Source organism: Oncorhynchus tshawytscha, linkage group LG20 (genome assembly GCF_018296145.1).
Source record: "Oncorhynchus tshawytscha isolate Ot180627B linkage group LG20, Otsh_v2.0, whole genome shotgun sequence".
Taxonomy (NCBI): Eukaryota; Metazoa; Chordata; class Actinopteri; order Salmoniformes; family Salmonidae; genus Oncorhynchus; species Oncorhynchus tshawytscha.
The window spans coordinates 34870904-34897835 of record NC_056448.1 but is presented as its reverse complement, the minus strand read 5'-3'; the positions used below and the strand labels follow the sequence as shown (position 1 = coordinate 34897835).

General features: G+C 43.5%; 1 protein-coding gene across 1 annotated transcript; it reads right to left on the bottom strand.

Moving 5' to 3' along the window:
* Positions 1-77: 77 nt before the first annotated feature.
* Positions 78-26397, bottom strand: sec14l7 (SEC14-like lipid binding 7). The gene is made up of 12 exons (XM_024381805.2): positions 26236-26397; positions 25977-26052; positions 19295-19338; positions 18741-18803; positions 14015-14203; positions 11224-11319; positions 8922-8982; positions 8559-8642; positions 6897-7003; positions 3253-3395; positions 2510-2682; positions 78-536 (listed from the first exon to the last, which is right to left on the bottom strand). The coding sequence occupies exons 1-12, from the start codon at positions 26287-26289 to the stop codon at positions 406-408; spliced, it is 1221 nt and encodes a 406-aa protein (XP_024237573.2). The 5' UTR covers positions 26290-26397; the 3' UTR covers positions 78-405.
* Between the last annotated feature and the right edge of the window lie 535 nt (positions 26398-26932).

Here is a 26932-nt window from a genome sequence, read left to right as displayed (position 1 = left end):
TGTGTGATGCCAGATGTCTGGCCCCTCTCTCCTGGGGCTCTGTGTCTGTCTGTCAGTACGTGTGTTTTGTGTGTGTGTGTGTGTGTGTGTTACTCCAGCCGTCCACCCCTCTGATACTCCTAGGGCTCTGTGTCTGTCTGTCAGTATGTGTGTTGTGTGTGTGTGTGTTACTCCAGCCGTCCACCCCCTCTGATACTCCTAGGGCTCTGTGTCTGTCTGTCAGTACGTGTGTTTTGTGTGTGTGTGTTACTCCAGCCGTCCACCCCTTCTGATGCTCCTAGGGCTCTGTGTCTGTCTGTCAGTACGTGTGTTGTGTGTGTGTGTGTTACTCCAGCCGTCCACCCCTCTGATACTCCTAGGGCTCTGTGTCTGTCTGTCAGTACGTGTGTTGTGTGTGTGTGTGTGTTACTCCAGCCGTCCACCCCCTCTGATACTCCTAGGGCTCTGTGTCTGTCCGTCTGGCAGTAGAACATTGACAGTGTAGCTGATCTTCTTCGACTGCAGCATGCTGTAGGTGTTGTCAAAACGCAGCACGTCTACACACAGGACACAATACAGAATTACTACTGTGTATCTGTCTGGCTGTATGTGTGTATATGTCTGGCTGTATGTGTGTATATGTCTGGCTGTATGTGTGTATCTGTCTGGCTGTATCTGTCTGTCTGTATGTGTGTATCTGTCTGTCTGTATGTGTGTGTCTGTCTGGCTGTATGTGTGTATCTGTCTGGCTGTATGTGTGTATCTGTCTGGCTGTATGTGTGTTTCTGTCTGGCTGTAATGTGTGTATCGGTCTGGCTGTATGTGTGTTTCTGTCTGGCTGTATGTGTGTATCTGTATAGATGTATCTGTTAGTGTGAGTGTCTATTTGTTTGTGCATGTGTATACAGTGCATTCAGGAAAGTATTCAGACCCCTTCACTTTTTCCACATTTTGTTGCATTACAGCCTTATTCTAAAATGTATTAAATCGTTTTTCCCCCTCATCAATCTACACCCCATAATGACAATGCAAAAAACATTTTTTCATATAACTGAAACATCACATTTACATAAGTATTCAGACCCTTTACTCAGTACTTTGTTGAAGCACCTTTTGGCAGCGATTATAGCATTGAGTCTTCTTGGGTATGATGCTACCAGCTTGGCACACCTGTATTTGGGGAATTTCTCCCATTTTTCTCTGCAGATCCTCTCAAGCTCTGTCAGGTTGGATGGGGAGCGTCGCTGCACAGCTATTTTCAGGTCTCTCCAGAGATGTTTGATCGGGTTCAAGTCTGGCCTTTGGCTGGACCACTCAAGGACATTCAGAGACTTGTCCCGAAGCCACTCCTGCGTTGTCTTGGCTGTGTGCTTTTGGTCATTGTCCTGTTGGAATGTGAACCTTCGCCCTAGTCTGAGGTCCTGAGAGCTCTGAAGCAGGTCTTCATCAAGGATCTCTCTGTACTTTGCTCCATTCATCTTGGAATTCAATCTTGGTTTCATCAGACCAGAGAATCTTGTTTCACATAGTCCGAAAGTTCTTTAGGTGCCTTTTGGCTGACTCCAAGTGGGCTGTCGTGTGCCTTTTACTGAGGAGTGACTTCCGTCTGGCCACTCTACCATAAAGGCCTGATTGGTGGAGTGCGACATAGATGAATTCCTTCTGGAAGGTTCTCCCATCTCCACAGAGGAACGCTGGAGTCAGAGTGAAAATCGGGTTCTTGGTCACCTACCTGACCAAGGCCATTCTTCCCCGATTGCTCAGTTTGGCCGTGTGGACAGCTCTAGGAATGGTGGTCTTGGTGGCTCTACACTTCTTCCATTCAATACTGATCTTTTTTGGTACCCTTCCCCAGATCTGTGCCTCGACACAATCCTGTCTCAGAGCTCAACGGACAATTCCTTCGACCTCATGGCTTGGTTTTTGCTGACATGCAACTGTCAACTGTTGGGACCTTATATAGACAGGTGTGTGCCTTTACAAATCATGTCCAATCAATGGATTTTACCACAGGTGGACTCTCAAGGATGATCAATGGAAACAGGATGCACCTGAGCTCAATTTCAAGTCTAATAACAAAGGGTCTGAATACTTATTTAAATGAGGTATTTCTGTTTTTTATTTTTATAAATGAGCAGAAATGTCTAAAAACTTGTTTTTGCTTTGTCATTATGTGGTATTGTGTGCAGATTGATGAGGATTTTAATTTATTTAATCAATTTTAGTATAAGGCTGTAACGTAACAAAATGTAGGAAAATAGAAGTGGTCTGAACATCTTTGTTTGTATGTGTTCATCTATGTGTGTGTGTGTATCTGTGTGTGTCTCTACCAATGTGTGTGTGTGTATACCACAGGAGGCTGGTGGCACCTTAATTGGGGAGGATGGACTCGTGGTAATGGCTGGAGCGGAATGAGTAGGATAGTATCAAATACATCAAACACATAGTTTGATACCATTCCATTCGCTCAGGTTCCAGCCATTACTATGAGCCGTCCTCTGCTCAGCAGCCTCCATTGGTGTGTACTCACAAGTTCCAGGCTCGGGGCAGCTGAGTGAGCGGTCCTCTGGGACCATGTGTGAGTTGTAGCGTTCACTAGGCAACACCTGCAGCATGTCCCCCACCTTCTGAGCCCCACCCCCCTCCTGGGTCCGCATGAACACCCCAAAGCCTATGTCTGCCCCATCACTGGCAAACTGCCACCTAGAGAGGAGAGGGTGGAGGAGGAGATGGAGGGAGAAGGGGGAGGAGGAGAGGGAGAGAGGAATGGAGGGATGTGGGGAGATAGAGGGAAGGAGGAAGGAAGATGGACGAGAAGAGAGGAGGGGAGGTGTTACTCCACGTGACATCTTTACCAGGGCTGCATCTCAATAGTGTAAAGTGGCTTCCTCTCCTTCATCTGCACTGATCTGGGTAGGAGAAATCAATATGGAAGACACCCATGTCAGTTTGGGGTCAGGGTTTAACTCTAGTGTGTTTGGTCAGACTTAAAGCTGGAATCCTTAATGGTGAAACTGCCACGTCCGTTTGGGATATTACAACAACTAAGAAGTTACTGCAAACAACAAACGCCGTTGTTTTCCCTCAGGCATCATTGCATGAGAGATAGAACACAATAAGTACTGCAGATTATTTGTTTGTTTCAGCAACAAAAACAACAAAGGCGAACAGTAACAGTGTTTCACCTGATGCGGATTTCAGCTTTAAGGTCAAAGATTACAGCCAGGTTTGGGAAGTAAGGTAAGTCAGTTGTCAGGGTTAAAGGTTGGTTACCTGAGGATGCTGCTGGGGGTGGTGATGTCATACTCCAGTGTGAAGGCGGAGCCTCTGCTGATGGTCACACTGTTGTCGTACTGGACCTTGACCATATTGTCCTGAACATAGTACGACCTGGGCACCGTACCGCCATAGTTTATCTACCACCACAACACACACATCAATTCATGCACAAACATATCTATCTCTCTCTCTCTCTCTCTCTCTCTCTCTCTCTCTCTCTCTCTCTCTCTCTCTCTCTCTCTCTCTCTCTCTCTCTCTCTCTCTCTCTCTCTCTCTCTCTCTCTCTCTCTCTCTCTCTCTCTCTCTCTCTCTCTCTCTCTCTCTCTCTCTCTCTCTCTCTCTCTCTCTCTCTCTCTCTCTCTCTCTCTCTCTCTCTCTCTCTCTCTCTCTCTCTCTCTCTCTCTCTCTCTCTCTCTCTCGAGAATAAATCAACATTAATATGGGTTGTATTTACAATGGTGTTTGTTCTTCACTGGCTGCCCTTTCCTTGTGGCAACAGGTCACAAATCTTGCTGCTGTGATGGCAAACTAAAGTATTTCACCCAATAGATATGGGAGTTTATCAAAATTGGATTTGTTTTTCGAATTCTTTGTGGGTCTGTGTAATCTGAGGGAAATACGTGTCTCTAATATGGTCATACATTTGGCAGGAGGTTAGGAAGTGCAGCTCAGTTTCCACCTCATCTTGTGGGCAGTGTGCACATAGCCTGTCTTCTCTTGAGAGCCAGGTCTGCCTACGGCGGCTTCTCTCAATAGCAAGGCTATAGCAAGAGTCTGTGGTCACTAAAGATCCCATGGCACTTATCGTAAGAGTAGGGGTGTTAACCCCGGTGTCCTGGCTAAATTCCCAATCTGACCATTAAGGTCACCTAATCATCCCCAGCTTCCAATTGGCTCATTCATCCCCTTCCTCTCCCCTGTAACTATTCCCCAGGTTGTTGCTGTAAATGAGAATGTGTTCTCAGTCAACTTACCTGGTAAAATAAGGGTTAAATAAAACAACAACAAAAAACACTTATTGCTTTCCTTAATTCTGGGTCAGTCACAGTGGTCAGGTATTCTGCTGCTGTGTACTCTCTGTTTAGGGTCAGTCACAGTGGACAGGTATTCTGCTGCTGTGTACTCTCTGTTTAGGGTCAGTCACAGTGGTCAGGTATTCTGCCACTGTGTACTCTCTGTTTAGGGTCAGTCACAGTGGACAGGTATTCTGCTGCTGTGTACTCTCTGTTTAGGGTCAGTCACAGTGGACAGGTATTCTGCCACTGTGTACTCTCTGTTTAGGGTCAGTCACAGTGGACAGGTATTCTGCTGCTGTGTACTCTCTGTTTAGGGTCAGTCACAGTGGACAGGTATTCTGCTGCTGTGTACTCTCTGTTTAGGGTCAGTCACAGTGGACAGGTATTCTGCCGCTGTGTACTCTCTGTTTAGGGTCAGTCACAGTGGTCAGGTATTCTGCCACTGTGTACTCTCTGTTTAGGGTCAGTCACAGTGGACAGGTATTCTGCCACTGTGTACTCTCTGTTTAGGGTCAGTCACAGTGGACAGGTATTCTGCCACTGTGTACTCTCTGTTTAGGGTCAGTCACAGTGGACAGGTATTCTGCTGCTGTGTACTCTCTGTTTAGGGTCAGTCACAGTGGTCAGGTATTCTGACACTGTGTACTCTCTGTTTAGGGTCAGTCACAGTGGACAGGTATTCTGCTGCTGTGTACTCTCTGTTTAGGGTCAGTCAGTCACAGTGGACAGGTATTCTGCCACTGTGTACTCTCTGTTTAGGGTCAGTCACAGTGGACAGGTATTCTGCCACTGTGTACTCTCTGTTTAGGGTCAGTCACCGTGGACAGGTATTCTGCTGCTGTGTACTCTCTGTTTAGGGTCAGTCACAGTGGACAGGTATTCTGCCACTGTGTACTCTCTGTTTAGGGTCAGTCACAGTGGACAGGTATTCTGCTGCTGTGTACTCTCTGTTTAGGGTCAGTCACAGTGGTCAGGTATTCTGCCACTGTGTACTCTCTGTTTAGGGTCAGTCACAGTGGACAGGTATTCTGCCACTGTGTACTCTCTGTTTAGGGTCAGTCACAGTGGTCAGGTATTCTGCCACTGTGTACTCTCTGTTTAGGGTCAGTCACAGTGGACAGGTATTCTGCTGCTGTGTACTCTCTGTTTAGGGTCAGTCACAGTGGTCAGGTATTCTGCCACTGTGTACTCTCTGTTTAGGGTCAGTCACAGTGGACAGGTATTCTGCTGCTGTGTACTCTCTGTTTAGGGTCAGTCACAGTGGACAGGTATTCTGCCACTGTGTACTCTCTGTTTAGGGTCAGTCACAGTGGTCAGGTATTCTGCCACTGTGTACTCTCTGTTTAGGGTCAGTCACAGTGGACAGGTATTCTGCCACTGTGTACTCTCTGTTTAGGGTCAGTCACAGTGGACAGGTATTCTGCCACTGTGTACTCTCTGTTTAGGGTCAGTCACCGTGGACAGGTATTCTGCTGCTGTGTACTCTCTGTTTAGGGTCAGTCACAGTGGACAGGTATTCTGCCACTGTGTACTCTCTGTTTAGGGTCAGTCACAGTGGACAGGTATTCTGCCACTGTGTACTCTCTGTTTAGGGTCAGTCACAGTGGACAGGTATTCTGCCACTGTGTACTCTCTGTTTAGGGTCAGTCACAGTGGACAGGTATTCTGCTGCTGTGTACTCTCTGTTTAGGGTCAGTCACAGTGGACAGGTATTCTGCCACTGTGTACTTTCTGTTTAGGGTCAGTCACAGTGGACAGGTATTCTGCCACTGTGTACTCTCTGTTTAGGGTCAGTCACAGTGGACAGGTATTCTGATGCTGTGTACTCTCTGTTTAGGGTCAGTCACAGTGGACAGGTATTCTGCCACTGTGTACTCTCTGTTTAGGGTCAGTCACAGTGGACAGGTATTCTGCTGCTGTGTACTCTCTGTTTAGGGTCAGTCACAGTGGACAGGTATTCTGATGCTGTGTACTCTCTGTTTAGGGTCAGTCACAGTGGACAGGTATTCTGCCACTGTGTACTCTCTGTTTAGGGCCAAATAGCATTCTAGTTCGCTCTGTTTTTTGGTAAATTCTTTCCAATGTGTCAAGTAATTATCTTTTTGTTTTCTCATGATTTGGTTGGGTCTAATTGTGTTGCTGTCCTGGGGCTCTGTGGGGTCTCTTTGTGAACAGAGCCCCAGGACCAGCTTGCTTAGGGGACTCTTCTCCAGGTTCATCTCTCTGTAGGTGATGGCTTTGTTATGGAAGTTTTGGGAATCGCTTCCTTTTAGGTGGTTGTAGAATTGAAAAGCTATTTTCTGGTATCAGCCTAGTTCTGCTCTGCATGCATTATTTGGTGTTTTACGTTGTACAAGGAGGATATTTTATTATCAAAATAATGCATGCAGTCTCAATTTGGTGTTTGTCCCATTTTGTGAATTCTTGGTTGGTGAGCGGACCCCAGACCTCACAACCATAAAGGGCAATGGGTTCTTTAACTGATTCAATTATTTTTAGCCAAATCTTAATTGGATGTCGAATTTGATGTTCCTTTTGATGGCGTAGAAGTCCCTTCTTGCCTTGTCTCTCAGATTGTTCACAGCTTTGTGGAAGTTACCTCGCTCCCTCCCTCTTTCTCACCATGGTTCGACAGCGAGGGTCACCATCAGGGTCAGTAAGGGTTCCTCCGTACGCCACCGGGAGTTGCTCCGGGTCAATGTGCTTAAGTAACACCTCCTGCCAGTTAGCTAGAGACGGAGAGAGGGGGAAAAGAGATGGGGAGAGGAAGACAGGGGAGGTTCAAATGTTTGTTACAGCTGTACACTTGGCCCACCACCACCTGATGTGAGATTGCCCCCTAATGGCGAGAAGTGACATCTCAAAACAATACAGACCAGGGCTCTCCAACCCTGTTCCTGGACAGCTACCCTCCTGTAGGTTTTTGCTCCAACTGTTGTTACTACCTGTTGTAACTAACCTGATTCAGCTTATCAACCAATTAGATTAGAGTTGGAGTAAAAATCTACAGGATGGTAGCTCTCCAGGAACAGGGTAGGAGAGCCGTGGACTAGACAGGAGAGCCCTGGATTAGACAGGAGAGCCGTGGACTAGACAGGAGAGCCCTGGATTAGACAGGAGAGCCGTGGACTAGACAGGAGAGCCCTGGATTAGACAGGAGAGCCGTGGACTAGACAGGAGAGCCCTGGATTAGACAGGAGAGCCGTGGACTAGACAGGAGAGCCCTGGATTAGACAGGAGAGCCGTGGACTAGACAGGAGAGCCCTGGATTAGACCGGAGAGCCCTGGATTAGACAGGAGAGCCGTGGACTAGACAGGAGAGCCCTGGATTAGACAGGAGAGCCCTGGATTAGACAGGAGAGCCCTGGATTAGACAGGAGAGCCCTGGATTAGACAGGAGAGCCGTGGACTAGACAGGAGAGCCCTGGATTAGACAGGAGAGCCCTGGATTAGACAGGAGAGCCCTGGATTAGACAGGAGAGCCCTGGATTAGACAGGAGAGCCCTGGATTAGACAGGAGAGCCGTGGACTAGACAGGAGAGCCCTGGACTAGACAGGAGAGCCCTGGACTAGACAGGAGAGCCCTGGATTAGACAGGAGAGCCCTGGATTAGACAGGAGAGCCGTGGATTAGACAGGAAAGCCGTGGACTAGACAGGAGAGCCCTGGATTAGACAGGAGAGCCCTGGATTAGACAGGAGAGCCCTGGATTAGACAGGAGAGCCGTGGACTAGACAGGAGAGCCCTGGATTAGACAGGAGAGCCGTGGACTAGACAGGAGAGCCCTGGATTAGACAGGAGAGCCCTGGATTAGACAGGAGAGCCCTGGATTAGACAGGAGAGCCGTGGACTAGACAGGAGAGCCCTGGATTAGACAGGAGAGCCATGGACTAGACAGGAGAGCCCTGGATTAGACAGGAGAGCCCTGGACTAGACAGGAGAGCCCTGGATTAGACAGGAGAGCCCTGGACTAGACAGGAGAGCCGTGGACTAGACAGGAGAGCCCTGGATTAGACAGGAGAGCCCTGGATTAGACAGGAGAGCCCTGGACTAGACAGGAGAGCCCTGGACTAGACAGGAGAGCCCTGGACTAGACAGGAGAGCCCTGGATTAGACAGGAGAGCCCTGGATTAGACAGACACATACCATATCAAAGAGCAATATTAGGTGATATTTTCTCATTTACAGAAACCATATTCCAATAGTCCATATTGATAAGAAAAATACCTCACATATACTGTAACTGCTCCCTAGTGTGTAGTATATATAGGAACACAGTACTCACATCCCAGAATGATGATCTTGTGACGTGTCTCTTCACTCAGGAAGTGTTTGACCAGGTTGTAGGCCATCGGGAATAGTTTAGGAGCTGCAGGGAGAGAGAGGCACTATAAATACACACCCGGACGCACACACAACACAGGAGGCTGCTGAGGGGAGGACGGCTCAAAATAATTCTGCTCCAGCCATTACCACAAGCCGGTCTTCCCGATTAAGGTGCCACCAACCTCCTGTGACATTTTATTGACATAGATATTGTAAGACATAGATTGTAAGACATAGATACCACACACACACACACACACACACACACACACACACACACACACACACACACATTCACACATGCAGAATCTAGATGACTCACTCTTGATGAGAAACACCCTCTTGAGTCCTTCAGGATAGTTCTCCTCAAACATGGTAAGAATCTGCAACAGTATTAGCGAGGGACAGCCAGCCAGACAACAGACAGACAACAGCCAGCCATACAATGGCCACACAGACAGACAGCCAGCAAGACAGACACTTTGTTTTTCAGACATGTCTATTCATGGTGGCCTCACCCATAGAGATGCATAAACACTAAAAGATGAGGGTTCCCCAAGGGATCTTTAGGAAGGGTGATGATTCTATGTGGAGCCATAATTACTCAAATAACCCTTTGAGTTCTGTTCTTCAATGGTTCTTTAAAGTTCGCGAAAGGGTTCTTTGCTCTTTTAGTGATAATTAAATGTAGGCGAGGTGGCTCATTAGAATATATATAATATAATATGACTGACCAGAATAAAAACCTGTATGGTTCTTCTACAGGATCTACAAAGAACCTTTCAGATTGAGAAAGGTTTTTTATAAACTCAGCAAAAAAAGAAACGTCCCTTTTTCAGGACCCTGACTTTCAAATATAATTAATAAAAATCCAAATAACTTCCCACATCTTCATTGTAAAGGGTTTAAACACTGTTTCCCATGCGTGTTCAATGAACCATAAACAATTAATGAACATGCACCTGTGGAACGGTAGTCAAGACACTTAACAGCTTACAGATGGTAGGCAATTAAGGTCACAGTTATGAAAACTTAGGACACTAAAGAGGCCTTTCTACTGACTCTGAAAAACACCAAATGAAAGATGCCCAGGGTCCCTGCTCATCTGCGTGAACGTGCCTTAGGCATGCTGCAAAGAGGCATGAGGACTGGAGATGTGGCCAGGGCAATAAATTGCAATGTCTGTACTGTGTAACGCCTAAGACAGCGCTACAGGGAGACAGGACGGACAGCTGATCGTCCTCGCAGTGGCAGACCACGTGTAACAACACCTGCACAGGATCTGTACATCCGAACATCACACCTGCGGGACAGGTACAGGATGGCAACAACAACTGCCCAATTTACACCAGGAACACACAATCCCTCCATCAGTGCACAGACTGTCTTCAATAGGCTGAGAGAGGCTGGACTGAGGGCTTGTAGGCCTGTTGTAAGGCAGGTCCTCACCAGACAACACTGGCAACAACGTCGCCTATGGGCACAAACCCACCGTCGCTAGACCAGACAGGACTGTCAAAAAGGGGCTCTTCACTGTCTCACCAGGGGTGATGGTCGGATTCGCGTTTATCGTAGATGGAATGAGCGTTACACCGAGGCCTGTACTCTGGAGTGGGATCGATTTGGAGGTGGAGGGTCCGGGACGGTGTGTCACAGCATCATCGGATTGAGCCTGCTGTCATTGCAGGCAATCTCAATGCTGTGTGTTACAGGGAAGACATCCTCCTCCCTCATGTGGTATCCTTCCTGCAGGCTCATCCTGACATGACCCTCCAGCATGACAATGCCACCAGCCATACTGCTTGTTCTGTGTGTGATTTCCTGCAAGACAGGAATGTCAGTGTTCTGCCATGGCCAGCGAAGAGCCCGGATCTCAATCCCATTGAGTACGTCTGGGACCTGTTGGTTCGGAGGGTGAGGGCTAGGACTATTTCCCCCCCAGAAATGTCTGGGAACTTGCAGGTGCCTTGGTGGAACAGCGGGGTATCATCTCACAGCAAGAGCTGGCAAATCTGGTGCAGGCAGTCCTTGAGGAGGAGATGCACTGCAGTACTTAGTGCAGCTGGTGGCCACACCAGATACTGACTGTTACTTTTGATTTTGACCCCCCCTTTGTTCAGGGACACATTATTAAATTTCTGCTAGTCACATGTCTGTGGAACTTGTTCAGTTTATGTCTCAGTTGTTGAATCTTGTTATGTTCATACAAATATTTACACGTGTTACGTTTTCTTTAAATAAACACAGTTAACAGTGAGAGGATGTTTATTTTTTTTGCTGAGTTTAGAACCCTACTACATAACGTTTCCATAAAGAACCATAAAACAGGGTTCTATATAAACCCAAAAGGGTTGTAACCATAGCAGAACCCATTTTTGGTGCTATATAGAACCTTTTTTAATGATTCTTTATAGAACCTTGGGAAAGGGTTCTTTATAACACCATACAGGTTCCATTTAGAACATGATGGGCATGGTTCTTTATTAAACCTTCAAAAAAGGGTTGTATATAGCACCAAAAAGGGTGCTGCTATGGTTACAAGCCAAAGAACCCATATCTGGTACTATTTAGAACCATTAGTGTGTATATATTGTGTTCTAATCTATTTAATTCAGTGGGCTCACCTCTCCATAGGCCTCTAAAGCAGGCTTCCACAGGTGCTTCAGGCCCAGTCCCTCACAGTCATAGATCAGGGTTATCGTCTCCACATTAACCCCCAACTGAGAGAGGGAGAAGGAGAGGAGGTGGGGAGGGACGGGGAGGGGAGAGAGAGAAAAAGGGGTGGGGGATATTTTAAGAGCGTTTTAAGTCAAACCTCTCGTTCTTCTATATAATAATAATAATAATAACAATATTATCCACCATTTAGCAGACACTTTTATCCAAAGTGTCTTACAGTCATGGGTTCATACATTTTATGTATGGGTGGCCCTAGCGGGAATCAAACCCACAACTCTTGGCGTTGCAAAAATCTCTTTAATGAATGTCTGTCTGTACTGTCTCTGGCACTCTAATAAATAAAGCCTTATCTTATTGAATATATATGTAATAAATCATACTCAGTCAAAGCTTCCCTGTCTGCTTCTGGCACTCTGAGATTAGAATAAAGGCCTGTCATACTGTAATACATATTCCACATTTTGTGTGATACATTCAAAATCGATTAAATATATATATTTTCTCCCTCATCTGCACACAATACTCCATCATGACAAAGTGAAAACATGTTTTTACAAATGTTTGAAAACATATTGAAAGAATCTCATCTACATACACTACAAGGCCAAAAGTATGTGGACACCGCTTCAAATGAGGAAATTTGGCAATTTCAGCCACATCTGTTGCTTACAGGTGTATAAAACTAAGCACACAGACATGCTATCTATCTCCATAAACAAACATTTGCAGTAGAATGGCCTTATCAATGTTGCATCATCATAGGATGCCACCTTTCCAACAAGACAGTTTGTCAAATTTCTGCCCTGCTAGAGCTGCCATGGTCAACTGTAAGTGCTGTTATTGTGAAGTGGAAACGTCTAGGAGCAACAACGACTCAGCCGCGAAGTGATAGGCCACACAAGCTCACAGAACTAGACTGCCGAGTGCTGAAGCGCACGGTGCATAAAAATCATCTGTCCTCAGTTACAACACTCACTACCGAGTTCCAAACTGCCTCTGGAAGCAGTGTCAGCACAACAACTGTTCGTTAGGAGCTGAAATGGGTTTCCATGGGAAAGCAGCCACACACAAGCCTAAGATCACCATGCGCAATGCCAAGTGTCGGCTGGAGTGGTGTAAAGCTAGCAGCCCGTTAGTTGAAGTGAATGGAAATCTTAACCCTACAGGATACAATTACATTTTAGACGATTCTGTGCTACCAACTTTGTGGCAACAGTTTGGGTAAGGCCCTTTCCTGTTTCAGCATGACAATGCCCCCGTGCACAAAGCGAGGTCCATACAGAAATAGTTTGCGAGATCTGTGTGGAAGAACTTGACTAGCCTACAAAGTGCCCTGACCTCAATCCCATCAAACACCTTTCGGATGAATCGGAACACCGACTGCGAGCCAGCCCTAATCGCCCAACATCAGTGCCCAACCTCACTCATGCTCTTGTGGCTGAATGGAAGCAAGTCCCCTCAGCAACGTTCCAACATCTAGTGGAAAGCCTTCCCAGAAGAATGGAGGCTGTTATTGCAGCAAAGGGGGTACCAACTCCGTATTAATGCCCATGATTTTGTAATGAGATGTTCGACGAGCAGGTGTCCCCATTGTATTTTAGGTTATTGTCCTGCTGAAAGGTGAATTTGTCTCCCAGTGTCTGTTGGAAAGCAGACTGAACCATGTTTTTATCTAGGATTCTGCCTGTGCTTAGCTCTATTCAGTTTCTAAATACTCCCTTGTCCTTGCTGATGACAAGCATACCCATAACATGATGCAGCCACCACCATGCTTGAAAATATGAAGAGTGGTACTCAGTGATGTATTGTGTTCGATTTGCCCCAAATATAATGCTTTGTATTCAGGACCAAACGTTCATTGCTTTGCCACATTTTTTGCAGTACTTTAGTGCCTAGTTGCAAACAGGAAGCATGTTTTGGAATATTTTTATCCTGTACATGCTTCTTTCTTTTCAATCTGTCAATTAGGGTAGAATTGTCGAGTAACTACAATGTTGTTGATCCATCTTCAGTTTTCTCCTATCATAGCCATTAAACTGTTTTAAAGTCACCACTGATCTCAATGGCCGAAATCCCTGAACAGTTTCTTTCCTCTCAGGCAACTGAGTAAGGAAGGACACCTGTTTCTTTGTAGTGATTGGGTGTATTGATACACCATCCAAAGTGCTATTAATAACTTCACCATGCTCAATGGGATATTCAATGTCTACTTTTTATTTGTACCCAACTACAAATAGGTGCCCTTCTTTGGAAAACCTCCCTTGTCTTTGTGGTTGAATTGGAATTTAAAATTCACTGTTTGTCTGAAGGACCTTACAGATCAACTGTATGTGTGGGGTGTAGAGATGAGGTAGTCATTCAGAAATCATGTTAAACACTATTACTGCACACAAAGTGATTCCATGCAACTTATTATGTGACTTGTTAAGCACATTTTTACTCCTGATTGTATATAGGCTTGCCATAAAAAAGGGGTTGAATACTTTTTGACTCAAGGCATTTGAGCTTTTCATTTGTAATTAATTTGTCAAAATTAATAAAAAATACCTAATTCCACTTTGACATTGTGTGGTATTGTGTGTAGGCCAGTGACAAAGAATCTAAATGTAATCCATTTTATATTCAGGCTGTAAAACAAATACACGTGGAAAAAGTCCAGGAGTGTGAATGCTTTCTGAAGGCACTGTTTGTGTTAATATTGTCATACATATAAAAGCATGGTAGTTCAAAGTGTACCTTCTCTGTCTGTTTCTGACACTCTCTGCGGAGCATCTCTGTGTCTCTGATCTTGGTCCTCATGAAGTCCTGTTTGGTGCAGGACAGCAGCAGACCTTTGGGGTCCAGGGGCCCAATGACATCGTACCAGATGGGACTTCCCTCGAGGTCGTACCCACACATCCCCCCGGACACATACCGCTCGATCACCTGGGGAACCACATCATACAGTCAGACCCGGCGCCAGAACGAATCAGTTGGACAGGCCTCTGATTACCATGGGCCCGTTTTTTAAAAGTTTGGGGAAGCTTACAATTTATCCTAACTTTTCTACCGATCTGGTTGCCAGTTATGAATATGTACATAGAGTTGAAGTAGGAAGTTTATATACACCTTAGCCAAATACATTTAAACTCCGTTGTTAACAATTCCTAACATTTAATCTTAGTAAAAATTCCCTGTCTTAGGTCAGTTTCACATTTTAAGAATGTGAAATGTCAGAATAATTGTAGAGAGAATGATTTATTTCAGCTTTTATTTCTTTCATCACATTCCCAGTGGGTCAAAAGAAAACATACACTCAATTAGTATTTGGTAGCATTGCCTTTAAATAGTTTCACTTGGGTCAAACGTTTTGGGTAGCCTTCCACAAGCTTCCCACAATAAGTCGGGTGACTTTTGGCCCATTCCTCCTGACAGAGCTGGTGTAAGGGAGTCAGGTTTGTAGGCCTCCTTGCTCGCACACGCCTTTTCAGTTCTGCCCACAAATGTTCTATTTACCTTGACTTTGTTGTCCTTAAGCCATTTTGCCACAACTTTAGAAGTATGCTTGGGGTCATTGTCCATTTGGAAGACCCATTTGCGACCAAGCTTTAACTTCCTGACTGGTGTCTTGAGATGTTGCTTCAATATATCCACATCATTTTCCTGCCTCATGATGCCATCTATTTAGTGAAGTGCACCAGTCCCTCCTGCAGCAAAGCACCCTCACAACATGATGCTGCAGCTTGCAAGCCTCCCCCTTTTTCTTCCAAACATAACGATGGTCATTATGGCCATTTTGTTTCATCAAACCAGAGGACATTTCTCAAAAAAAAAACACAATCTTTATCCCCATGTGCAGTTGCAAACCGTAGTCTGGCTTTTTTATGGCGGTTTTAGAACAGTGGCTTCTTCCTTGCTGAGCCGCCTTTCAGGTTATGTCGATATAGGACTCGTTTTACTGTGGATATAGATACTTTTGTACCTGTTTCCTCCAGCATCTTCACAAGGTCATTTGCTGTTGTTCTGGGATTGCACAAAAGTACTTTCATCTCTAGGAGACAGAACACATCTCCTTCCTGAGCGGTATGATGGCTGCGTGGTCCCATGGTGTTTATACTTGCGTACTATTGTTTGTACAGATGAACGTGGTACCTTCGGGCGTTTGGAAATTGCTCCCAAGGATGAACCAGACTTGTTGAGGTCTATGATTTTTTTCCTGAGGTCTTGGCTGATTTCTTTTGATTTACCATGATGTCAAGCAAAGAGGCACTGAGTTTGAAGGTAGGCCTTGAAATACATCCACATACCTCCAATTTACTCAAATTATGTCAATTTAGAAGTAAAGCCATTACATAATTTTCTGGAATTTTCCAAGCTGTTTAAAGGCAAAGTCAACTCACTGTATGTAAACTTCTGACCCACTGGAATTGTGATACAGTGAATTATACATGAAATAATATTTTTATTTTATTTATTTTTTTAACCTTTATTTAACTAGGCAAGTCAGTTAAGAACAAATTCTTATTTTCAATGATGTCCTAGGAACAGTGGGTTAACTGTTTGACAGATTTGAACGACAGATTTGTACCTTGTCAGCTCGGGGGTTTGAACTTGCAACCTTCCGGTTACTAGTCCAACACTCTAACCACTAGGCTACCCTGCCACCCCATCTCTGTAAACAATTGTTGGAAAAATGACTTGTGTCATGCACAAAGTAGATGTTCTAACTGACATGCAAAGACTATAGTTTGTTTACAAGAAATTTGTGGAGTGGTTGAAAAACAAGTTTTAATGACTCCAATCTAAGTGTATGTAAACTTCCCACTTCAACTGCATGCACATTTTCATGGAACAGTTTAATTTCAATAATAACATTTTAGTTTCTGAAAATCATTGTCACGTGGTTAATCATAACTCACTTAAGTCAAATTCATCTATGGCGAGAGCACTAGCCTCTGCCATATGGCATATTGATACATTGTGATCTATTGGCGGCTAAAGAAATGAGCATGGAACTCAGAGATAGCCTATAGATCAATGCAGCAGTAGTCCTATAACGTCCTTCATCAACTAAGTAAAATAAATAGACCTAAACCGGACAACTAAAATCAGAAGAAAATATCCTTTGAATCACATTCAGCTCTCTTCACCTGTCTGCCTCCCATTCTATATGTCTTAACTTGAGCTATTTCTAGTGAAATTCAGCATTGTATCAAATTATCACAGGTTCTGGCCAGAAGCTGTCCTAACAAATTTGCAACAATGTATCAACTAGCCTATTCCGGGCCCTCAAAGTTTCCTGCGCAAATGAGTTTGGAACAGAAAGCTGTGTTTTAGGATGTTTTCACTGGATATATGGGATCATCAGATCATGATATTTTACTAATTCACACCCAGGCTTGGTGATTATCGAGGCCGGGAGTGTTGACAAGATTTTTTAAATACTGAGGAATTATCAGTGGCAACGGATACAAAAAACAGACTTTGTTGACTTTGTGAGGCAAAGAAAAAATGTGTTGCGTATGTGGAGAGTTAAGACAGAAATAAGACATTGCCAAATGGGCACTTTCCTAAATATGCATTCTGGAGACGCACCATATCTTCACCACACACCCTCTTCCCCTTTTCTTCATGCAACATTTTAAATCACAACACATTATCTTATCACATTTTTTAGACCGTTTTCACTGACAGACAGAATTCAATCAGCTAGACCTATTGCCAAGCACACAACCCAAATTGTGGCTTCCCAAACACACTTGTGATTTGAAACAATCCACATCAGTTTTCTTAAAAGAAGCAAATTCTCTTTTGTGGCTAAGTCATGCTTCCTGGTGAAATATTTTGAATTATTTTATTTAGACAGGAATAATTATACTGAACCAAAATGTAAACGCAACATGCAAGAATTTCAAATATTTTACTTACAGTTCATATAAGGAAATCAGTCAAATGAAATAAATACATTGGGCCCTAATCTGTGGATTTCACATGACTGGTAATACAGATATGCATCTGTTGGTCACAGATACCTTAAAAAAACAGGTAGGGGTGTGGAATAGAAAACCTGTTAGTATCTGGTGTGAGCGCCATTTCCCTCATGCAGGGCGACATCTCCTTCGCATAGAGCTGATCAGGCTGTTGATTGTGGCTTGTGAAATGTTGTCCCACTCCTCTTCAATGGCTGTGCGAAGTTGCTGGATATCGGCGGGAACTGGACCACGCTGTCGTACACGTCAATCCAGAGCATCCCAAACGTGCTCAATGGGTGACATGTCTGGTGAGTATGCAGGCCATGGAAGAACTGGGAATTGACAGATTACAGATCCTTGTGACATGGGGCCATGCATCATCATGCTGAAACATGAGGTGAAGGCGGCGGATGAATGGCACGACAATGGGCCTCAGGATCTCGTCACGGTATCTCTGTGCATTCAAATTGCCATCGATGAAAGCAAATGTGTTCGCTGGCCGTAGCTTATGCCTGCCCATACCATAACCCCACCGCCACCATGGGGCACTCGGTTCACAACGTTGACATCAGCAAACAGCTCGCCCACATAACGCCATACACGTGATCGGTGGTTGTGAGGCCAGTTGGATGTACTGCCAAATTCTCTAAAACAACGTTATAGGCGGTTTATGGTTGAGAAATGACCATTCAATTATCTGGCAACAGCTCTGGTGGACATTCCTGCAGCCAGCATGCCAATTGCACACTCCCTCAAAACTTGAGACATCTGTGGCATTGTGTTGTGTGACAAAACTGCACATTTTAGAGTGGCTTTTTGTTGTCCCCAGCACAAGCTGGACCTGTGTAATGATCATGCTGTTTAATTAGCTTCTTGATATGCCACACCTGTTAGATGGATGAATTATATTGGCAAATGAGAAATGCTCATTAACAGGAATGTAAACAAAATTGTGCACAACATTTTAGAGAAATAAGCTTTTTGTGCGTATAAGAAAATGTCTGGGAACTTTTATTTCAGCTCATGAAACATGGAACCAACATACAGCTCGATAAGAATTAGTAGAACTCATACAGCTCGATAAGAATTAGTAGAACTCATACAGCTCGATAAGAATTAGTAGAACTCATACAGCTCGAGAATCAAGAGGATTTTACAACCCAGATATATTATAGTTGTTCTATTTAATTCTGTGACCATACCAATCTCTATCTGACCATGCTAGATAGGAGGAAAGCCACACAAATGATCATAATGTGCGTTGTGTAAGATGGTCGTTTGTATCAACATCTGTGGTGTTATTACACTGTGCAATAACCCTGCTAGTCCTAATGGTGTAGCTGTACTCTGTCACAGGCGGAGCTGTACCTTTTCACCAGACAGACAAACACAAAGGCAGGCAGGCAGGCACACACACAGGCAGGCAGACAGACAGGCAGGCAGACAAACAGAAAGGCAGGCACACACACAGGCAGGCAGACAGGCAGACAAGCAGGCAGTCAGGCAGGCACCTCAGGAGGCCTCCAGTCAGCGATGATGCTGTCTGCTTTCATGTGTTTCCTGAACTCCAGATGCTACAGAGGAGATAGAAACTCTTGTTCAGGACAGTCTTTTAGCAGTGACAGTTATGTTGAATAAAGTTGGCTTTGAAAAGATTCAAGTGTGTGTTTTTAATGTGGGATAATGTGGAGTTCTGGATAAACACAACCTCAAGGCTTTGAACTTTGAACAAAAGGGAACACATATATAATGGAGCATTTTGGAAGCAGTGCACTCTAGGAAGGGATCAGGAGGCTTATACTGATACTTTAGTATCTCCTGTGTGTGTGTGTGTGTAATAAGTAGCTTGAAGATGCAGCTCGCAGGGTTCCATATTATAATCCGCTGATGTAGAATTTTTTTTTCTCCATAGAACTAGATTGTTTCTATTCAACAATCACCATGGAGAACCTACAGACACCAGACAGTCACCTTGTTATGTCACCATCTTTATTATTACATTCTAGTCTCTCTTATCAATACAACACATTGAAACAACAAACAAACACTTGAAACAGGGTCTCACCTTTCTAAGCATCGCCTCTGCTTTCTGAACATTGAAGCTTCGGGCTGGAAAAGAAGAAAAACAACACTCTTGTCATGATACAGAATAAGACAAAACAAGATGTAACATAGACAATCATATTGGCAATCCAAGCATGTACTCTCATTACCAGGCATAACATTAACACCTGCCAGGTAGATGTATGTATTGGCAGGTAAGAACGTCTTTTTGACCAGACACGTAGGTGGGTGGTCAATTTGCAGGGCTCTACAGTGCATTACATTTGCATTTGTGAATAAAAAGTCAAAAGTTAAGTCTGAACATGTGATATATAGCTGAAAAAAGCTGAGTGTACATTCTGAACCTTGTTTGAAGTCAGTAGGTCACATGAGCAAGGAGCTACTGAAATTTGAACATTTGAAAAATTCATGTAAAATTGTGTGAGATGAAAATGGACAAATGAAAGGTTGTGCAATGTGTAGGCCCACTGAGTGTACATTCTGAACCAAGGAGCTATTGAAATTTGAATGTAAAAAAAGTTTACAAAAAAGTGCTCCCTAACTAATTCAACTTGGAATACAAAATGCTGCTCACATTTCCACATGTTTATTAGCTTTGCAAAGCAAATTAATGTCCATATCGTGAAAATCAGACCTGTGCAATGTTGTGCACAATTTTTCCAATATCATGACACTTATTTGGAGTCTGTGGCTCAAGTGGTTTGAAAGCTATTGAGGCTTGAAAGCTTGAATATCTGTTGAATATCCAACCTGAAACTGTCTTTACCTCGGTCAAGAGAAAGGGCTCGAGTGGCCACGTTACCAGGGTCACCTCCCACCCTTAAAGTGGCAGCTGAACATTTTGTCCCATCTGATATTTTGGTTAAGACTCACAAAAATGAAATGAAATTGAGCAATATAGGCGAATACAATACCTTCTTACGAATACTAATCTCTTGTTAGCGAAACATGACAAAGCATTGTCATCTCTTTTTTGTGTGATATTGATGTAATTTTGGTGGGAACCTTTTTTTAACCTTTATTTAAGTCAGTTTAGAACAAATTGTTATTTACAATGATGGCCTACACCAGCCAATCCCGGACGATGCTGGGCCAATTGTGCACCGCCCTATGGGACTCCCAATCACGGCCGGTTGTTATACAGCATGGATTCGAACCAGGGTGTCTGTTGTGACACCTCTAGCCCTGAGATACAGTGCCTTAGATCCGCTGCGCTACTATACCTGGTGATGTTCATGTTGTGCTGTTGAGATTGAAATGCAAGACATATTTCGCAAAAGGGAGACATAATAAATTATTATTATGCTTGAGTGAAAAAACTCACCTATGGAAATTTGGTTATGCAAATATTCCTTAAGCATACAGTATGGACCATAGAACTGTCATGGCCTTGAATTTAGGTTGGCCGATGCTATTCATATAATTAAGTGCAAATAGTGTACAGGGTACATAGTAACACCATCCAATGACAGTGAGACAGCGAATCTGACACAGTTGAATAAGCTGGATAAACGTTCTTTTGTAAGGCTAAAACACAGGATGAGGGATAACGCAAATATTGATCTATTCCATCTGCCTTGAAGTAATCTCCACTACGTGGAAGAGTCAACTCATGTGGACACAAATGTGCACACACACATGATTTAATAGCTAATATTTAATGGCATACCTTGCCTGTAGTGAATGCTGATACATTATTTGCAGAATGAGTTTTAATCTTCTACGTTATAAAAGCCCAAACCCCAATGCATGGCACCTAGTAGCTACTACAACACTGCTATGTGTGTCTAATGACATTGTTCTCACACACCTGTGTGTACAGACAGTGAGTACACTACCATCATCCAAGTTGCAGTAATCTGGTCCCTGTGTTGTCTAATGACTATTACAGGATAGGTGTCCAGTTGCCTGCCTGGTTGTGTATGGGCTAAAGATACTGGACCTGTTCCCCTACCTGTCCACCTACCTCCATCAACAGGTCAATACACTCTATTGCTCTATTGAATTGATCAGAGCCTTTGTCCAACCACAGAAAATAAAATAATCACACACATTCACAATGTGGCACAGAAGCTGGACAATGAAATAGAGTCATAGACAGAACAGTTCACTCTTTGCTGCTTAAAACATGATTTTCTAGAACAGTGGTCGCCAACCTTTTCTGAGTCAAGATCACTTTCTTAATCCAAATGCATGCCGAGATCTACCGCTCTGATTTTTATTATGTAAGCCTATGTAACATTAACCAATTAAAAACAGTACTGTAGCAATGAAGTTTGTGCAGTAAGCTATAGGCTCATTACATTATCAACGCATACGGGCTTTGCTTGAATTTACCTGCCAATATTTTTTACAATTATATTTCCAAATTTGAGGTAGGCTATATGATCACACCGGTAATAGATTCATTGTTGTATTACTTGTGAGGCACAGCTGAGTGAACATACATTTAAATGATTTACTTTTTATTTTACTGGGCTGATGGTGGCTGCATCTGATGGTCAGTCTCAGCAGAGACAGCAGACTGAAGGTCCGTCTCTCAACATCCCTCCGCTCTCCCTTTCCTCCACTGACACTGACCAAAAAGGGACACTGTCTTCCATGATGGCAAAACTCATTATTATTTCTGCCTTGTGCACAAATTCATGTTGTTACTCCGATGAACAGAGAAAGTGAAATATTCCTTGATATTAAAAAAGACCCAAGTGACTAATAATAACAACAACACAAGCCTATAGATACACTTTCCTATTCATTCATTACTGCTGCACTGCTTGTTGAAGCGCTGAGTGGAAATAGGAAGAACGTGCATTTTATGGCTTATAAAAGTGTTGAATATAAAGTGTTGACAGTGCTGAGTAAGAACTCACTCATAAAAACATCAGATCTTTGGTGGATGCGTTGACAGTCTCTCTCTTGTCATGGCTTTAAACGTTTTGCCAGCCGTAGGCTGCCTCAGACTAATACAAAAAATAGGAACAAGGCTTTATCGTTGGGTTTTTTGCTGAAATGTTTGGCGATCGACTTGAAATGCCTTGGAAATCGACAAGTCGATCGCTATCGACCGGTTGGTGACCACTGTTCTGGAATATAGGTAGCCTAGTGGTTAAGAGTGTTGGGCCAGTAACTGAAAGGTCGCTAGTTTGAATTCCTGAGCCGACTAGGTGAAAAATATGTTGATGTGCCTTTGAGCAAGATAGTTAACCATAATTGCTCCTGTAAGTCACTCTGCTAAATTATGTAAATGTACACCAGCTTTTATAAAGATCAGGTTAGGGAAGTCATCTTATATTTAGCCTACTTTGTTTGTCCAAACCCGGTCTACTGGCTGAGTAAATATGCTCTTGTGGGCATAGGGCAGGAGGAGGAGAGGACGCACAGTTCATCCCTATTGGTCAGGCCAGCGAGGTGCCCCATAAGCTGATGTTTACTTCCAAAACCTTATCAGAAACAAAGTGACCGAATGTCAGATGTCACCAGAGCAGAAGCCACACTGGCAGCCAGAAACGCTAGAGACCCGTCTCTAGATACACAGACATGGATGCAGTCCCCAAATCTTACAAGTCTTCACCTACCTATACACACGTTTTGGAACAATCCATGTTTCTGATTATGTATTGGTGCATCTTGTATCACACAGGTTGTTCTCTCTCTCTTCACCTCACCTCCCCTTTCATTTTCTCTGTGTGTGTGTTTCTTTATATTCATGTTCACAAATGTATTTGCTAGTATTTGATATAGAGGGCACTGTTTCGCTCTTTTTACAGCATTGAGGCTAAGACCGGCTGGGGGGCTGTTTGAAGGGATCTGTATTATGTACTCTCATGGGGGGGGCATAATATTGTTGAAAAATAAATTACTTCCTTGAAGACATGCTCCAGAACTTTGACTACTACTAAATCTCCCACTTTGGACTGGATGTGTAGTTCATAAATACAGTGGGGCAAAAAAGTGTTTAGTCAGCCACCAATTGTGCATGTTCTCCCACTTAAAAAGATGAAAGAGGCCTGTAAATTTCATCATAGGTACACTTCAACTATGACAGACAAAATGAGATTTTTTTTCTCCAGAAAATCACATTGTAGGATTTTTTATGAATTTATTTGCAAATTATGGTGGAAAATAAGTATTTGGTCACCTACAAACAAGCAAGATTTCTGGCTCTTACAGACCTATAACTTCTTCTTTAAGAGGCTCCTCTGTCCTCCACTCGTTACCTGTATTAATGGCACCTGTTTGAACTTGTTATCAGTATAAAAGACACCTTTCCACAACCTCAAACAGTCACACTCCAAACTCCACTATGACCAAGACCAATGAGCTGTCAAAGGACACCAGAAACAAAATTGTAGACCTGCACCAGGCTGGGAAGACTGAATCTGCAATAGGTAAGCAGCTTGGTTTGAAGAAATCAACTGTGGGAGCAATTATTAGGAAATGGAAGACATACAAGACCACTGATAATCTCCCTCGATCTGGGGCTCCACGCAAGATCTCACCCCGTGGGGTCAAAATGATCACAAGAACGGTGAGCAAAAATCCCATAACCACACAGGGGGACATAAACCTAAACTCGTCGTGTTTGGAGGACAAAGAATGCTGAGTTGCATCCAAAGAACACCATACCTACTGTGAAGCATGGGGGTGGAAACATCATGCTTTGGGGCTGTTTTTCTGCAAAGGGACCAAGACAACTGATCCGTGTAAAGGAAAGAATGAATGGGGCCATGTATCGTGAGATTTTGAGTGAAAACCTCCTTCCATCAGAAAGGGCATTGAAGATGAAACGTGGCTGGGTCTTTCAGCATGACAATGATCCCAAACACACCGCCCGGGCAACGAAGGAGTGGCTTCGTAAGAAGCATTTCAAGGTCCTGGAGTGGCCTAGCCAGTCTCCAGATCTCAACCCCATAGAAAATCTTTGGAGGGAGTTGAAAGTCTGTGTTGCCCAGCAACAGCCCCAAAACAGCCCTGCTCTAGAGGAGATCTGAATGGAGGAATGGGCCAAAATACCAGCAACAGTGTGTGAAAACCTTGTGAAGACTTACAGAAAACGTTTGACCTCTGTCATTGCCAAACAAAGGGTATATAACAAAGTATTGAGATAAACTTTTGTTATTGACCAAATACTTATTTTCCACCATAATTTGCAAATAAATTCATTAAAAATCCTACAATGTGATTTTCTGGAGAAAAAAATTCTCATTTTGTCTGTCATAGTTGAAGTGTACCTATGATGAAAATTACAGGCCTCTCTCATCTTTTTAAGTGGGAGAACTTGCACAATTGGTGGCTGACTAAATACTTTTTTGCCCCACTGTACATAATATATGAGCAGAATTACGGTCTTGCCTCAATTATCTACAAAATCCATAGTTTGAAAGCATCCGTCTTTCTGGAAGCTGTGTTGTGCCATTTTCCCTACATTTTCCACTATGTGGGCCAGCCCCCTAGCAATTTGAGTTCAACCAATGAGCTTAAACCCCTCGCCATATGAGTGACAGCAAGCAAGATGCACATCATGTACACACAGCAGAGCGAGAGAGAGAGAGAGCGAACAATGATGTGGTGCACATATCTGCACGTATGAGACGTAGTGTAAAAGTGAACAATACTTTCAGAACTACTTGCTAAAAGGTATACAAAATAATCTCTCTAAAGTTGGACTCCATAACAGTAAAACTGCCAAGTCTGTTTGCAATCTTACAACAACATTACTTCAAATAATGAACACTTTTTGTAGGATATCAGCTGATGCTGGAGACACAGGGGAGTGTAGAAGGGGCATTATGTTAATGTTTTTTTGTGGGGGATGCATGTGAACATTTTAAAATGAAAAAAATATATATTGTTAAACAAATCTCCCTTCCTTAATTAAAGACATGCTCCAAAACTTGCCTACTAAGTATTTGTTAAAGTGGCAATATGTACATTTTTGGGTGATTGTAACAGTTCCATTGCTGAGTGTGGGTTAACAATACCTCAACACCTTACACCCAATCTGATAGGAAAACTAGTGTCTCTCTGCAACAGGTAACATATGTACAAAATTACTGTCAATTTACAAAAAATGTCACCACCATGAATAGGAGTCAAATATCATTTGAATACAGGGTTGCGGATTGACGGTTAGTCAAAACACAACACCTTGTCAAAATGCCTCAAATGCCTAGGCTACCTGTGTGATTTAGCTCCCTATGGGGTCAGAGAGTGGAAAGTTATTACTCTACAGTTGTCCTATGTGGTTGTCACAACATAACCTGTTCTCATATTCTTGGACAACAAGTTTCACTGTAGGGTTCACTCTCTAGGGGTCAGAGAAACTGAGAGCATGTGCTGTTGACTAAGCCCATGTCCACTACATCAGTGAGATAATGAAGCCTTTAGGTCTACTTTTACTCAGACATAGACTACTGCATCAGCACAAATGTTTCATCCTCTTTCTATTCACGAGGAACATAGGCCTGCTTAAGTAGGAATAGAGATGTTGAAAAGCACTTTAGATAGTCCTACCCTATTTTAATTTGATCTCAGAAAAGGAGATTTACACATGACTATCCTACCATCATATTGTAATATATGAAATTCATGTTGCGGGTAAAACAAATACATATAAACATAACCTGCAGAAATGCAGGTTATCTCATGTTGCTATGGGAACAAAGAAGTCGTTTAGATTTTACCTCGGAGCCAGCGGAGCAGGTAGTGATCATGCTGCGCGGGAAGGTCTGGGAGAACGTCCTCAAGCCGCTCCCGAAACTAGCAGCACGAGACAACACAATACTGACACAACGAACTAAATAAACAATTGTTGGGGGGGGGATTAATGAATACACTGAATAGGCTATATGACAAAAACATTTTAGACAGTAACTTGAATAAACAGAGGCTAGAATATAGGCTACAAAGAACATAAAATGTTATAGTGGAAAGTTTAATTACCTCGGCTAAAATGTCCACCTGCTTCGGGCTGAGGTCGCCCACTCGTCTGCTCATTCTCTCTGTTGCGATTTGCCGCGCAGGCGCTCCAGTAAATCACTTTCTGTGAATGACCTCCGGTGGAATTAAGTGGTCTTCACTGTCACACACACACCTCCCATGCCATTCCCCTCCCCTTCCTCCAGGTAGTCATGCAGTCACGCATGACGCCGAGGCACACTGAACCAGGACCAGCCTATCCTTCCCAAATCCTCACCTTTAACTACACTGGGGAAATGCTCAATTGACCTCAGCTCAGCTTCTAGGAACAACTCCATCCCAGATAAACACCGAAAACAGTACAGTAACGTTAGTGATATAGAATAGTAATAACTCTCCAACAATCAAAGAATGCAATGAATACAATTATATTTTATGATGGTATAATATAGCATATTTGGCATATTTTACAGGGAAATTTAGCACATCTAACATCATTCCCATGCATTTTAGCACATAGCTTACTGTAAAGATATGATGATCTAGTTAGGGGCATTGAAGATACTTTATAGTCTGCTTTGGCAGAAATGTGCCCTTGCATTACAACAGTCCTTTACAAAACAGGTATAAAAAGTTAACAAAGGAACAGATGAAGTGGATACATAGAAGGGCCTGGACAACCACTTCAAAAGGCAAAGCACCCTAACAATTGACCAAATGT

Excerpts from the sequence above, each read along its gene's own strand:
- sec14l7 (XM_024381805.2), bottom strand. The coding sequence starts at position 26,289 with ATGAGCAGACGAGTGGGCGACCTCAGCCCGAAGCAGGTGGACATTTTA. Across the intron at positions 19,339-25,976 it reads CCTGCTCCGCTGGCTCCGAG|CCCGAAGCTTCAATGTTCAG; the intron begins GTAAAATCTAAA and ends CTTCTTTTCCAG. Across the intron at positions 7,004-8,558 it reads CAAGATCATCATTCTGGGAT|CTAACTGGCAGGAGGTGTTA; the intron begins GTGAGTACTGTG and ends CTCCGTCTCTAG.